This window comes from Anolis sagrei, chromosome Y (genome assembly GCF_037176765.1).
Source record: "Anolis sagrei isolate rAnoSag1 chromosome Y, rAnoSag1.mat, whole genome shotgun sequence".
NCBI lineage: Eukaryota > Metazoa > Chordata > Lepidosauria > Squamata > Dactyloidae > Anolis > Anolis sagrei.
The window spans coordinates 73,726,005-73,740,040 of NC_090035.1; the positions used below are offsets into that span (position 1 = coordinate 73,726,005).

Here is a 14,036-nt window from a genome sequence, read left to right on the forward strand (position 1 = left end):
CTAGAGAATGAATCTACTTTAAATCCGGTATCTGCCTCCTGCAGAATTCTGGGGTTTGTAGTTTAGTGAGGCTGTTAAAGGCTCCTCCCTAAACTAAATACGTCAGGATTCTGCAAGAGGCAGAAACCGAATTGAAAGTGGATTCATTCTCTAGTGCAGTGGTTCTCAACCTGGGGTCCCCAGATGTTTTTGGCCTTCAACTCCCAGAAATCCTGACAGCTGGTAAACTGGCTGGGATTTCTGGGAGTTGTAGGCTAAAAACACCTGGGGACCCCAGGTTGAGAACCACTGTTCTAGTGTGATGAGGACCCAAGAGAGTCTTTCAAAAAGCCCCTTCCCTCTCCCATGTCTTCTGCAAATCAGTCCATGTTCATCACCCTCTCAAGAAAAGCCAAACCAACTCGTGTACCATTTTTAAAAAGAAGAGCAATTTAATTTACACAGAAGTACTAAATGTACATAATTCTTTAAAAAAATTGTTATACACAATAAATACAGTACAAAATTATTTTATAGTACTATATTTTGTTTTTTTCTGAACTGTGATGAAGTTCAAACTGGTACCAGCAGGAGGAAGAAAGAAAAACTGGGTTCTTGTTGTTGTTTAATACTAAAAGAAGTGAGATATTACATTTTGCTTTCTTTGACTGGGAAAGCCTTCATATTATGTGGTATTGAGTGAGAAAGCCGAAGGTTTCAGAAGGACCTAAATGAGTTTTCATAACTTTTGGAAGTGGCCTTTTATCTTCTCAGCGAGCCCATTTGAAATGGTAAATGAGCAATGAGTTAACTGCAGGTTGGAAGCTTCCCAAGAACTGCAATCTACGTATTTCCATTTCTTTTCCAATACCCCTCCCTTAAAACAAGAAACAATGAAACTTTAAATATGCACTCAAGAGGTGGAAATTTCCCCCCTACTTTTGTGCTTATAAAACAAAATTCAAAAATCAATGGTCACTTTAATATGCTTCAAAATATTGGAAAGAATCAGATGTTAAATATACGTCCCCATTAAAAAGAAGAGCGCCAGTGGAGATTAACCTTTTGTTGGGAAGGAAGAGTTTTGCACCCTTTCGCAGTGTGAAGAAGCAGCAACCAAATGAGCTAACATTCCCAAATCCGCACTTTTTAGAAGGGAAAAAAGGACACTAAACAAAAAAGCCAAACAATGCCATATACATTTTATATATATTTATATATATTATATATAAAAAAGAAGAGAAACTCCACCAGCCTGGGAGTTTGAAAATCCCTTATTGCTTCCTAACCATATATGTTTCCCTCCCACCCTAAAATAACAAGAGAATTATAAGGTGGGGAATATTGTACGCTTCAGGCAAGTAGCTTCAAACCCAGACCTGCTTATGTTTATTTGGGAAGGATGTTCCTCCATCAGCTCTTCACAACAAAAGAGGAACCTGTCTTACCTTTCTAACCCATCAGCAATTTCTAATAGATGCTAGAATGATATTTTACTTTATGGAGGGAACTATTGGCTGGTAAACCCTGTTTGCGCAAAAATATTGTGATCAGGGTACATACAGGAGTCTGGATCAGAGCAACAAAGTGGGTTGAAAGAAGAAAGTCCTGTTCCTTTCTGTCCTTCTTCTAAAAGGATGTGACCAACTGTCTGCCAGGAAATGGGGGCAAAAAAGTGATTTAGGACATACCAACCTGCTTCTCTCCTCATAAGAAAGGTTATTTAAAATATCACCTTATATCAAACCAAAAAATTACATTGGGAATGGTACAATAAAACTGTGGATCAGACAAAGCATAAATAGATAGCAATGTTGCCATTTCTCTTTCCAGGTTCATAAAGACCATCCATAGAGTCAGCCTCAAATACCTTCATGGAGGATCTTATCTTGTATATGGAATCTACTGCCTGATCCAGTAATTCCCTCATGCACGTTCTGACAAGAGACATAACTGTATTTGCACAAAGGCACTGTGCATTTATGAGCAATAAAGCACAAGAAGCCATAGGCAGGGGCTCTGGTATACAGTTTTCTTCAGCAGTTTGGTAAGAAGGGTAATGAAACACTTTCAGAAACAAATTAAGACACAGGAAGAGAAACGTGGGTCTTCTAGCCACACTTTTGGTTCAATTACACCCCTAAAATGTTAATTTCCAGTAAACCGCATTTTTAAAGACACAAATTATTTTTCCTACTTCACAAGACACAGGAAAGTTTAAAGAAGGTGGGGACTGATGCTAAACAGTCTTCGGCAAACCGCAAAATCCTACAGTATCTTCTGCCTTCCTCATTCTGTTAGGTTTTATTTATTTCTTTTTGGGAGGTGGGGGGCTGTCTGATGTTGACACTGACAATGAGAGGGCCCTTCCACATAGCCCTATATCCCAGAATATCAAGGCAGAAAATCCTACAATAGCTGCTTCGAACTGGGTTATCTGAGTCCACACTGCCATATATCCCAGTTCAAAGCAGAAAAGGTGGGATTTCCTGCCTTGATATTCTGGGATATAGGGATGTGTGAAAGGGCTCAGAGATATTTTTTGGAAAAAAAATGAGTGGAGATACATTATGCATTGCGTTTTTGTGAAACAAAATGGAACACTGTAATTCTAGTTACATGTTATCTGTCCTTGGTCAAAATGTAGCAGTTGATAGTAAGGCAAGAGAATAAGAATAAGAATAGTAATAGTAATTTTTAAAGGCCTGGATTCAGTCTATTTATTTATCTAGTTAAACTAGATCCTGATCAACTCTCTACTTTCACATACCTGCGCAAGTATCTGTCAAAAGTCCTTTACAAGAAAAGCAGTATGTAAAATATCTCACGTATAAGATTCCTCTGTGTTAATCTAGACCCTGCAGGTACAAACAAGCAAAAGAGAATGGAACAAATGTAAATTTTTGGGGGAAACAAGAAGCATATTGTGCACTTACATGTGTTTGTGCATTCATATTAATGTGTACAAAGCCAGATACTAAACAGCAGAGAACACAATGATGGGACAAAACCAGTAAGAATTTCATATAACTGCTTTAGGAAAACCTGCATGAGCATCAGGACTATTCTTTTGGCTATCAAATTATTCATGCTTCAAATTCTTCAAATCGTTTCAAAAGAATTACCTTTAATTCTCCTGTTCCTGCAGCTTTTGATAAGACATAGCCATAGCCCTCAACCCACTTCTAGGTTTTATGAACAAACAAAAAAACTGAAAAAGCAGATGGATATTTTAAGGCAATCTTCTTTAAGTTTGCATCTTACAATGGACTAGATTAGAGCTCCCCAAACTCCCTGGCCAATTGGTTTGAGGTCTTATGGAAGTAGTAGTGCATCTGACCCAGATGATGCCAATTTGAGAATGGCGACATTAAAGCTTCGCTTAATTTGTGCTCAGTATTTGGGCAAGGAGAAGAAGTGGGTAAAAGGGGCTTCAAAATGTTCCATTTTGGAGGACACCAAGAAATTTCCCGTTCTAACCACTGTATACCTTTGAGGGGCTGATTTAAGAACATACTTCTAACTTTTTTTGTGAAAATCTAGCCTTTAAGGGGAACAAGGCTAGCGTGACACAATGGAAGATTATATTCTGAAGGCAATTGTTTGCCTTATTAATATGTTAAAGCTACATTTGGAAAAGTTGTTGCATCCTTATAGCACAGGCTATGGACCTTTCCCCCAGAATGCTGTTTTAAATAAAGCTCTAGAGTTTGACACCTGCTTTTCAGAGTTTGGACAAGGATAGTGATCTACAACACCATCAGAGAAGGAGAAGTAATGGAGAGATTTTGCTTCAGGACTGCTTCTAGGAGATGGGTGGGGAGAAAGAAATATAGAAATAAGGGTGTGAAAGAATTTGGAAGACTGGTGCAATACTCTTTGAGACTGGAGTTATAGCATCAAATAAAAAATAACTCAGAATTTTGAAAAATGGAAGGAGAAAATAGACAATTTAGCTAGTGGATGAATGTGGAAGACTTGGTACCATGTCCAAAGGACAAAGGTGGACTTCAATTGTCTCAATTACTAGGCCTAAATCCTGCTCTTGGTTTTTATTGCAAGATGGCAACCAAATAAGTTGTTTGCCCAGCTTTCACCTGCAATCTGATAACAATAAAAGGCATTTTTCTTCACACACACAAACACAGAAGAGGGTGGAAATGGGCGTTACACAAAAGATTTTGGTAATCGTTAAAAGGGCAGTTTGAGCATTTATAAACAAAACATTTAGTTAACTCTTTCAGCTGTAGTATGCAAAAGCAAACATGTCTGTTTTGAGTTCAAGAAGAGTGCCAAATTTGGAAAGAAGGCACTATCAGTAGAGAGCAAATAAAGGGGAGGGGTGTCACACACATACAATTTTGGACAGTAACATCAATTCAGTCTAAAGACTTGCTCACAGCAGGTGAACTAGAAAGACAATTTTCAACACATTGTAGGGTAAATGCATCTAACACAGAGGCAGAGAAATTGTCCTATCCTGTAGGGATCAGAGCTAAGAAAGCCAACTTCCAAGAGTTCGAAGAAAAATAGCAGAGTATGAAGAAACAAGGGCCATAACTCATAGAAGTGAAAATTGCCTTCAAGACTGATTTCATAGGTAAGCTTTTTTACCAAATGTATACTACGTCAATCAGCAGAATACTGGTTCTGCAATGCAGGTGTTAATTTTGGGCTCTTGACACTTTCTTGGATTCAAGACTCAAGGCAGTAAGAACCTTCCATCTCTAAAATCACTTTCTCCCATAGCATGTACTAGGTGCATGTTTTGGTAGGCGAGAAGGCATATATTTTGGCACTGAAAATACAGACAAGCGTGGTCTGGGCATTTGTGAGAGATCTTCTATTGTTAATAGTTTGACATAAAATCAGCCACCTGAATGTTAGTTTGGAAGCCTTCAGGACCTCACAAAGGATCTCTCGAAAAAGGCTAAGAATGAAGATTGGTGTAATTCGTGTTACACTGAAATACTGGAAAGGAAAAAGACTAGGGAAGAACTGTCAACTATGGAGGACACTTGCAAACAAAAAGGTTAAGAATAACTCCAGTCGAAGTTTGCTTATTGCAGATGTTAATCTGGCATATAATGTCAGAAAGAGAAAAGAGGAAGAATATGGGAGCCATCAAGTTATGCAGAACTCACTGAGTGAAAGAAAGATTCCTTCACAGCATAAATCAAGACAAGGGTACTTTAAAAGCAGTGGTTCTCAATCTTTGGGCCTCCAAGTGTTTTGGACTTCTGCTCCCACAGTTCCTAACAGCTCATAAACTGCCTGGGATTTCTGGGAGTTGAAGTCCAAAACACCCGGAAGCCCAAAGCTTGGGAACCACTGTTTTAAAGGGACTACAAGTTAGCATCACTTCAGACACACGATAGGTTTCAACCTGCTCAAATGTTGTGCTTTGTTGAGCCTTGTATTACAAATGGCTACAATAAGCTGTCAAGTGGCAAAAATACTTAGAAAGCAGGTATATGGCAGGAGAATTTCCTACTTTTTATCTTGCTTGCGAATGAGTTCTATGCTAACTCAAATATGCAGAGTTTACCACTAACGGAAGACTGCCTGCTCACAAAGCACCACCTGCTCCATCATTATGGCTTTCTTCTTCTCACAGTCCAGCCGTAAAGGAGAGAAGAGGTCTCACAGAGGCAGGTTAAAAGTTGTCCTCTAAGCTTCTAAGTGTTATAGTGTCCACCCTGCAAAGATCAGTAAGCTATGGAAGAAGAGAGGAAAGACGTGGCATTTCAAAAGGCCCAAAACAAGACACAGAGACAGAACAGGAAGGACTATGGAATGGAGGAATCTGAAGGAAGGCATAACAGCACCTTTATTTCCACTCTGAGCGCAAAGCCCACAGGAGATATTGCGTCTGGGCTCATAACTGTTTAATGCTTCTGTGAAAAAAAATCTAGATTATCTGAGGGAGAGGATGGAGGCAGAACTCACATCTTGTTGTTCTGAAGGCCACTGTCAACATATCAAGTTTCCGTAAGACTGATTTTAACTCTGTATTAACCAAAGGCTACATCTCACATCAGCTATTACGTGGAGAAATACTTGATCCCAGTTCATTGCTGTGATCAAAATTTTAACATGAGGTTGGATTTATTTTTTCTTGGAAGTCAAGACTAAAGTACACTAAGGATTTGAAAGCAACATGGCTTCTCACTGCTTGCAAACCATCGGCCAGACATGATATTATGATTTTTGTTACTGGAATTCTTTTATTCTCATCAGAAAAAAAATACACTTGACATGTGGGAAAACCCATTGATAGGCAAGCCCCCTTACTTTTGGCACTCAGTTCCTCTATACCAGGCATAGGCAAACTTCGGCTCTCCGGGTGTTTTGGACTTCAACTCCCACAATTCCTGGCGTCAGGCCCCTTCCTTTTCCCCCTCAGCCGCTTAAGCGGCTGAGGGGGAAAAGGAAGGAGCCTGACGCCAGGAATTGTGGGAATTGAAGTCCAAAACACCTGGAGGGCCGAAGTCTGCCCATGCCTACTCTACACAGTATTTAGTAGGCCCTCATGGGTGTGTACAAAGAAAATGACAGACAAAAACCAAAATCAAGAGAGAGAACAGCAAAACAGGAAATTAAGTTAAAACTGCAAAGAGGGATCTTTTTATTTCTATCAGTGACTAACCGAGCTGCTTTACTGTGGCAAGGTTCTAGATTAATTCAGTCTGGTTCTAGATTCAGCTTGGTTCTAGATTAATTCAGCCTCACATAGGTCCTAATGAAATCCATGGGGAAAAGTGAAATGTGGATGAATTGATTCTGGATTCAATCCAGTATGGCTATTATTGCCTTTCTTTCCTCCAGCTGACCAAAGCAAGAAGCTACAGCACCCACCAAAGGGAGTCCTATTCTTTCCCAGAACTCCAGTCATGTGCAATTAGCTGTACGAGGAGAGAGGGGCAAAGCTGTGGGCCAGAGAGAGGTACAGATCCCACGGGAGCCAACTACAAACCCTGAAAGCTAAGAACGCAAACATACAGAGAGGAGGAAACTGCTTGCCTTCTTGCTTTTGTCTAGATCAGTGGTTCTCAACCTGTGGGTCTCCAGGTGTGTTGGCCTACAACTCCCAGAAATCCCAGCTAGTGTATCAACTGTTAGGATTTCTAGGAGTTGAAGGCCAAAACATCTGGAGACCCATAGGTTGAGAACAACTGGTCTAGATTATCAAGGTGAGCATCCACCTATGCCACAATATGTAAACACTGAGATTTAGGTTGGTTCCAACTCTTATGAAGAGCTCAGCCTGACTTTTATTTCAAACTTGGGGGGGGGGGGGAGAGAGAGAGAAGACATCTACCTTCTTGCCAGAACTTTCCTTACTGCACTCATCATGGCCATGTTAAATACAGATCCGTCCGCACCTGAAAGGAGACCGGTTTCCTCTTTCAAACTCGTTGATTTGCAAACTCGTGCATTTTTATTTGCTTTTGAGTATTAGTGTTTGTAACTTTTCACCTTTCTTGTGTTTTGTTCAGAATATATCTTTTGTTGTCAAAAGGGTGGGGAAAAAAGGAAAGCAGATAGTTTATACTTAAAATAACTTAAGAAACCTGACAAAATCAATTACATAATTGCCCCACATGACAACTCCCACGGAGCTGTTCCCCTGCCCCATTGCTTTGGCCTCCCTGCTGGCTTTGGGCATGGGATTTGTTTTAAAAAGTCCTCAAAAAAGAATAATAGGAGTTTGGGGGAGGGGGAAATAACTCCAATCATCATAATTCAGAGATTCAAATTAGCAATTTGTTACAGAATCTAAATATTACACAGCCAACACTACCTATGGGCCCCAATCCAACCCCCTCCCATCTGCCTGCTTGGCAGTTGCTGAACCTTCTTCTTCTTCTTCTTTCTCTTCTTCTAATGGTGCATGTGATGAGACAAGTGTATTGTAAATCCAGCCACAGCTTGTATTTTACAACAACCCAAACCCATCATATCAACACTTGGATGGATGAAGCCTCTACAGGCCTTTTTTTGTGGCCTTCTCCACCTGAAACCCTCACGATTCCCTTCTGGTATCAGCCCCATTCTGGTGGGTCTCTTTAAGGAGTGGCACCTTGGCTTCCAACTGTTTCCCAGCCAGCAGAAGCTGCTCCAGCTTCAGTCCGTGGCTCACTTTGTACAGTCTCCGCTCACTTTCCATTTCTGTTATCTGTTCAACGTCCTTGCTCCAAGGCCGCCGTTGTGATTGGGGGCAAGGTAGGTGTCTGTGCGGTGGACAGGGGAGGAGAAAGGGGAGGAGGAGGAGTTGTAGGAAGATGAGGGTGTTCGGGTATTCTGACCCCCAGCCTGAGGTTGCTGTAAATTCAGGATGCTGTCAATGGCGCTCTGTAGATGCTCGTTCAGCGAGTCATCTGGGGGACTGTCGCTAGAGAAGCTGGCATTGTCCACATCGAAAGATTCTGACTTCCGGCGTTTGGCTGGGGGTAGGGGCACCTCCCATGTGAGTTCAGTGGCAGAACCATGGTCAGGGGGCTCGGTCTTTATCATCCGGTGATAAAACTCGTCCTCAACCTCCGCTAATTCCTTCATAAGGCCACTGGCTGAATCGTCGGTCTTGGCTGCAGCGGGGCTTTCGTGCATCACGAGGGAACGGGCGTCACTCCGGTTGAAAAAGGTGTGTTTGGTGTTTTCCTCTGGCCTGCCCTTCTCCGCCACAGTCGCAGAGGAACCCTCGTGAGTCTTGTGGGAGGTAATGACGCTCCTGGACCCCCCGTCTTGCTTGATGATCAGGGTGCTTGGCACCATGTCCGCTTTCGGGGTACTACCTTTCAGGCTGGCCTCGGGGGCTTTTTCTGCTACGAAGGCATCCACATTCTCCCGATATGTCTTCCGAAGAGGAAGCCTGCAGTAAGTCACAATGGGTTTTTTCTCCATTGGAGCGGCAGAGATGTGGTCCACTGTCCCATTCATTTGCCCTGCCATTGAGGTGGCCGTGGTCGTGGCGGCGGCAGTGGTGACCGTCGAAGCGGACGAGTGTTGATCCACCGTTTTGATCACTGTGCAGATAGGTGGCGGTGTCTGGTGAACGGGGTCCAAGGCAGTGTTGTGAACCACTTTGCTAAGTCCAGCCTCTTGCTTGATCTTCAGTTTCAGTCCGATCCGACTCCGGGCTTCATAAGTTTTGATGGGCGGCTTGCTCCTGGAGGGTAAGGTATCCTCGTCACCATCCAGCGAGGGAGAGGCCTTGGCCCATGTAACCGAGGGAGAGCCTCCGCTGTGCTTGATGACCAATTTTGTGGGGTTGATCTGCGTTGCCATCTGCACTGGAGGAACTTTCAGGTTCTCAGAAGCTGAGGTGACATTGCTGGGCAGGGAGCCCTGAGCCAGAGACGAGGCAAAACTCTGCGACCGTGAAGAGGAGGAAACATATTCATCTGGAAGAGAAATACCATACATTACAATTGGGTGAAAAGTAGGCTAGAAAGGTCTCCTCCTATCACCACTTACTAGGATAATATTACAAGAGCCCCTGGTGGCACATTGTGCTGGCAGGACCGCTGACCAAAAGGTCAAAAGTTCGAATCTGTGGAGCAGGGTGAGCTCCCATCTGTCAGCTCCAGCTTTTTATGCAGGGACATGAGAGAAGCCTCCTACAGGATGGTAAAACATCCAGGCATCCCCATGGCAATTCTCTCGCACCAGAAGTGACTTGCAATTTCTCAAGTCTCTTCTGACATGAAAAAAATGGTAATAGTAAACTTCAACGTCCTTGCAGACGGTCAATTCTCTCACACCAGAAGTGACTTGCAGTTTCTCAAGTCTCTCCTGACATGAAAAAAAGGAAAATAGTAAACTTCAATGTCCTTGCAAATGGCCAGTTCTCTCACACCAGAAGTGACTTGGAGTTTCTCGTCCCTCCTGACAATGAAAAAAAGGAAAATAGTAAACTTCAATGTCCTTGCAGATGGCCAGTTCTCTCACACCAGAAGTGACTTGCAGTTTCTCAAGTCACTCCTGACATGAAAAAAATGATAACATTGAACTTCAACGTCCTTGAAGACGATCAATTCTCTCACACCAGAAGTGACTTGCAGTTTCTCAAGTCGCTCCTGACACGGAAAAGGGATAATAGTAAACTTCAACGTCTTTGCAGACAGCCAGTTCTCTCACACCAGAAGTGACTTGCAATTTCTCAAGTTGCTCCTGACATGAAAAAAATGATAATATTAAATTTCAACGTCCTTGCAGATGGTCAATTCTCTCACACCAGAAGTGACTTGTAGTTTCTCAAGTCGCTCCTGACACGAAAAAAATGATAATATTAAACTTCAGGGAGAGCAACAATACATTTCAATCAAGGGATGGTCAACCCCTCAAAGTATTTTTTGTCATGGATGGCCAAACTCTAGAAAGAGAGTGGCACTATCTCACAGCAAGGACCTCACAGATAATAAGACCTTGCCCTCAGATGGCAAGTTATTAAAAAAGATTGGTGGAGTTGAAAAACAAATATGATGCCTGAAAGGTGCTCTCAAGAGATCTCTGCTTGCCTAGAATGAACATACAAGAACTCTAATAGATCAGGCCCAAGAACTTGGGAGTTCAGTTTTCTGTTTTCACAGTATCCATTGGGTTTAAGCCCACCTAAAGAGCAGGAACACCATCTTCCTGCTTGTGTTCCCCTGCAACTGATGTTTCATATCTCTTCATTGGGCTTAAATCTTTCCTATACAAGTGTTTTCAGAATCAGACTCAATAAGATAGAATTCAGGGATTGCACATAAATTGTATTTATCCTGTGGGTCTATTGTAGAACATATTTTAAAAATATTTTCTTTTAATTATGATAGTTGTAGTTCAATACTTCAGCTTAGAAACTAGAGATATGAAGGAGTGGGTTGCTGTGAGTTTTCCAGGCTGTTTGGCCATGTTCAAGAAGCATTCTCTCCTGACGTTTCACCCACACCTATGGCAGGCACCCTCAGAGTTTGTGAGGTCTGTTAGAAACTAGGCAAGTGGGGTTTATATATCTGTGGAATGTGGGAGAAAGAACTCTTGTCTGATGGAGGCAATTGTGAATGTTGTAATTGGCTTCCTTGATTAGTATTTAATGGCCTTGTAGCTTCAAAGCCTGGCTGGTTGCTGCCTGGATATTGCAAACAATAAGGTGAGGTTTACTTTATTAATCAGAACAAGTCACTTCTAAACAAAGAATGGGTGGGTTGCTGTGAGGTTTCTGGGCTGTATGGCCATATTCCAGAAGCATTCTCTCCTGATGTTTTCCCCACATCTATAGCAGGCATCCTCAGAAGTTGTGAGGTCTGTTGCAAACTAGGCAAGTGAGGTTTATATATCTGTGGAAGTTCCAGGGTGGGAGAAAGAACTCTTGTCTGTTGGAGGCCATCCAATGCTAATCAAGGTGGCCAATTGCAACATTCACACTTGCCTCAAGCAGACAAGAGTTCACAACCTCTGAGGATGTCTGCCTAGATGTGGGCGAAACGTCAGGAGAGAATGCTTCTGGAACATGGTCATACAGCCTGGAAACTCACAGCAACCCAGTGATTCTGGCCATGAAAGCCTTTGACAATAAAATATGAAGGAGTTTTTTTCCACCTTTACCTGGCTTCTCCTTGGCTAGTTGCTTATCTAGAGTTAAGGTGGTCTTTTCCTCCTGTATGAACATCCGATCAATCATCACCATTTCGGCTGAAGGACTGACTCTCTGGGGGAAAAAGAGGAAGGGAATCTTTGTGAAGATTGGGAAGAGGTAAAGCAAGGTTCTACTTGACACATCACCTTCCGATCCATACTTTCTTGCAACCTCCTGCCTTTTGCCCTCACTGCTGAAAGGCTGAAATATCCCCAGAACAAAAGGTATTTAGTTTAGAAAAAAATGGTAACACTTTAAATTCTACTCTGATTAACATGCAGTAAAAGTTAAAGAAATAATCCTATTTTAAACTGATCAAGAAGTTGGGGAGAGGGGATACAATATTTATTCTGATGCAGCTCCTTCTCTTTGTATATATAAAAGCAGAAATATAAATATACAGGGGACACTCAAATCTTTTCCTCAGCAATCCCAAGATAGCTTTACAAAACTTTGAATGTGGACAGTTCCTGCCTCCGATGAAAATTAAGGTTTTCCTTTGTTTTTACCATAACTGCATTTTTAGGAGTTGTTAATGCAGTTAAATCCATCTTACAGAACTAATTTTCCACAGAAGTCTGTAAATGGAATTCCATAGAGAATCTAAGCAATTTGTCCAAGACTTCATACACAGTTTTGAATATATATTTGTAAATACATAGGCAGTTCCCCACAAGTTTCGTGTTCTCAAGGACTGAATTTGTGTTTTCATATCCTATGCCTTTCCCTTGTAACAACCATTCATTCCTTCAGTCTCTTCTTGCTACCAAGAAATACAAAGAGAGGAAATAACTTAGTATCTCCTAACTAAATACCATATATACTCGAGTATAAGCCAACCAGAATGTAAGTTGAGGAGGCATCTAATTTTACCACAAAAAAACTTGGAAAATGGATTGACTCGAGTAGAAGCTGAGGGTGGGAAATGCAGCAGCTACTGGTAAATTTCAATATAAAAATAGATATAAAATTGCATTAATTGAAGCATCAGTAGGTAAAATGCTTTGCAATATTCACGTAAAACTGTAATGTAAGATAAGACTGTCCAACTCTGATTAAACCATTATTCCAACTTTCTTCAATGTAAATGTGCTTACGTATCCCAATAATAATAAAGAGAGTAAAATAATAAATGTAATAATAACAGTAATAATAAGAGTAAAATAATAAATGTAATAAAAATAATAATAATAATAAATGTAATAATAATAGAGTAAAATAATTGATAGGTAATAATAACATTAATAATAGAGTAAAATAATAAATGTAGTAATAATAATATAGAACAATAAATGTAATAACAATAATAGAGTAAAATAATAAATGTTATAATAATAGAGTGAAATAATAAATGTAATAAAATAATAATACAGTAAAATAATATAAATATAATAGTAAAAATAATAATAAATAGAGTAAAATTATAAATGTAATAAAAATAATAACAACAAAGAAAAATAATAAATAACCTTGATGCGAGTATATGAGGGGGGCTTTTTCAGCCTAAAAAGAGCTGAAAAACTTGGCTTATACTCGAGTATATATGGTAGTTGTCTCAAATATCAAGCACAAACAAACTAAGCAAACATTGTCAATAAAAGCAAGCTGGTATCATGTATAGATATACATTAGTTAGACTGGATTTTTAAAAACAAAGTAGAGATGTCAAACATAGGGACAATCTTATCCTTTTCTTTTTTTCACAAAATATTTACAGACTCGTGTTAATTTCTAATCAGATACAAACAAAGTCCAAAAGGTACAATATTATCATGATGGTTACCTCTCCACAACCACCCAGCTTTTGGCTAACCTCTTAGCAATTTAGCCAGTCAACTGAATGCTCATCAGAGGACAAAAGGAAAGGTGAGATCAGGCTGGTTATTGACAATTACCTTTTCAAAGGAGCATCTGGAGAAGAAAAACCTTACCCGTGATTCCTCTAAGAGCAGCAGGCGATATTTGTTCAGCATGGCTTGTGTGCGTCTCAACAGCTGTGTTGACACCATTTCAAACTCTTCATCTACTAGAAAAGAGCGCCATGGGAAAGGCAGGAAAGTGGAGAGAGAACGAAGTTATATCTTTGCCGATTGTAAATGGGAAGTCTGTGCATGAGTTCCCTTCAAGTCATTTCGGAATTATGGTGACCATGAGGAAAACCTATCACAGGGTTTGCTTGAATCATAGAATCATAGAGTTGGAAGAGACCTCATGGAGCATCCAGACATTTCTGCCAAGAAGCAGCAAAACTGCATTCAAAGCACCCCCGACAGATGGCCATCAAGCCTCTGTTTAAAAGTCTCCAAAGAAGGAGCCTCCAGCACACTCCAAGGCAGAGAGTGCTGAACAGCTTCCACTGCTGAACAGCTCTCGCAGTCAGGAAGTTCTTCCTAATGTTCAGATGGAAACTCCTTTCTTGTAGTTTGAAGCCATT

General features: G+C 40.8%; 1 protein-coding gene across 7 annotated transcripts in view; it reads right to left on the reverse strand.

Annotated features, from left to right (window-relative positions):
• Positions 1-409: 409 nt before the first annotated feature.
• LOC137095388 (BRD4-interacting chromatin-remodeling complex-associated protein-like) overlaps positions 410-14,036 on the reverse strand; it is a 120,574-nt gene continuing 106,947 nt past the window's right edge. For 6 of the 7 annotated variants that reach the window (XM_067461996.1, XM_067461994.1, XM_067461997.1 and 3 more), the window contains 3 exons: positions 13,534-13,628; positions 11,572-11,674; positions 410-9,383 (listed from right to left, as the gene is read on the reverse strand). In XM_067461996.1, coding sequence (XP_067318097.1) covers positions 8,155-9,383; positions 11,572-11,674; positions 13,534-13,628 — 1,427 coding nt within the window. In that variant the 3' untranslated portion in view covers positions 410-8,154. The remainder of the gene's footprint in view (positions 9,384-11,571; positions 11,675-13,533; positions 13,629-14,036) is intronic. The other variant, XM_067461995.1, reaches the window with a different exon arrangement.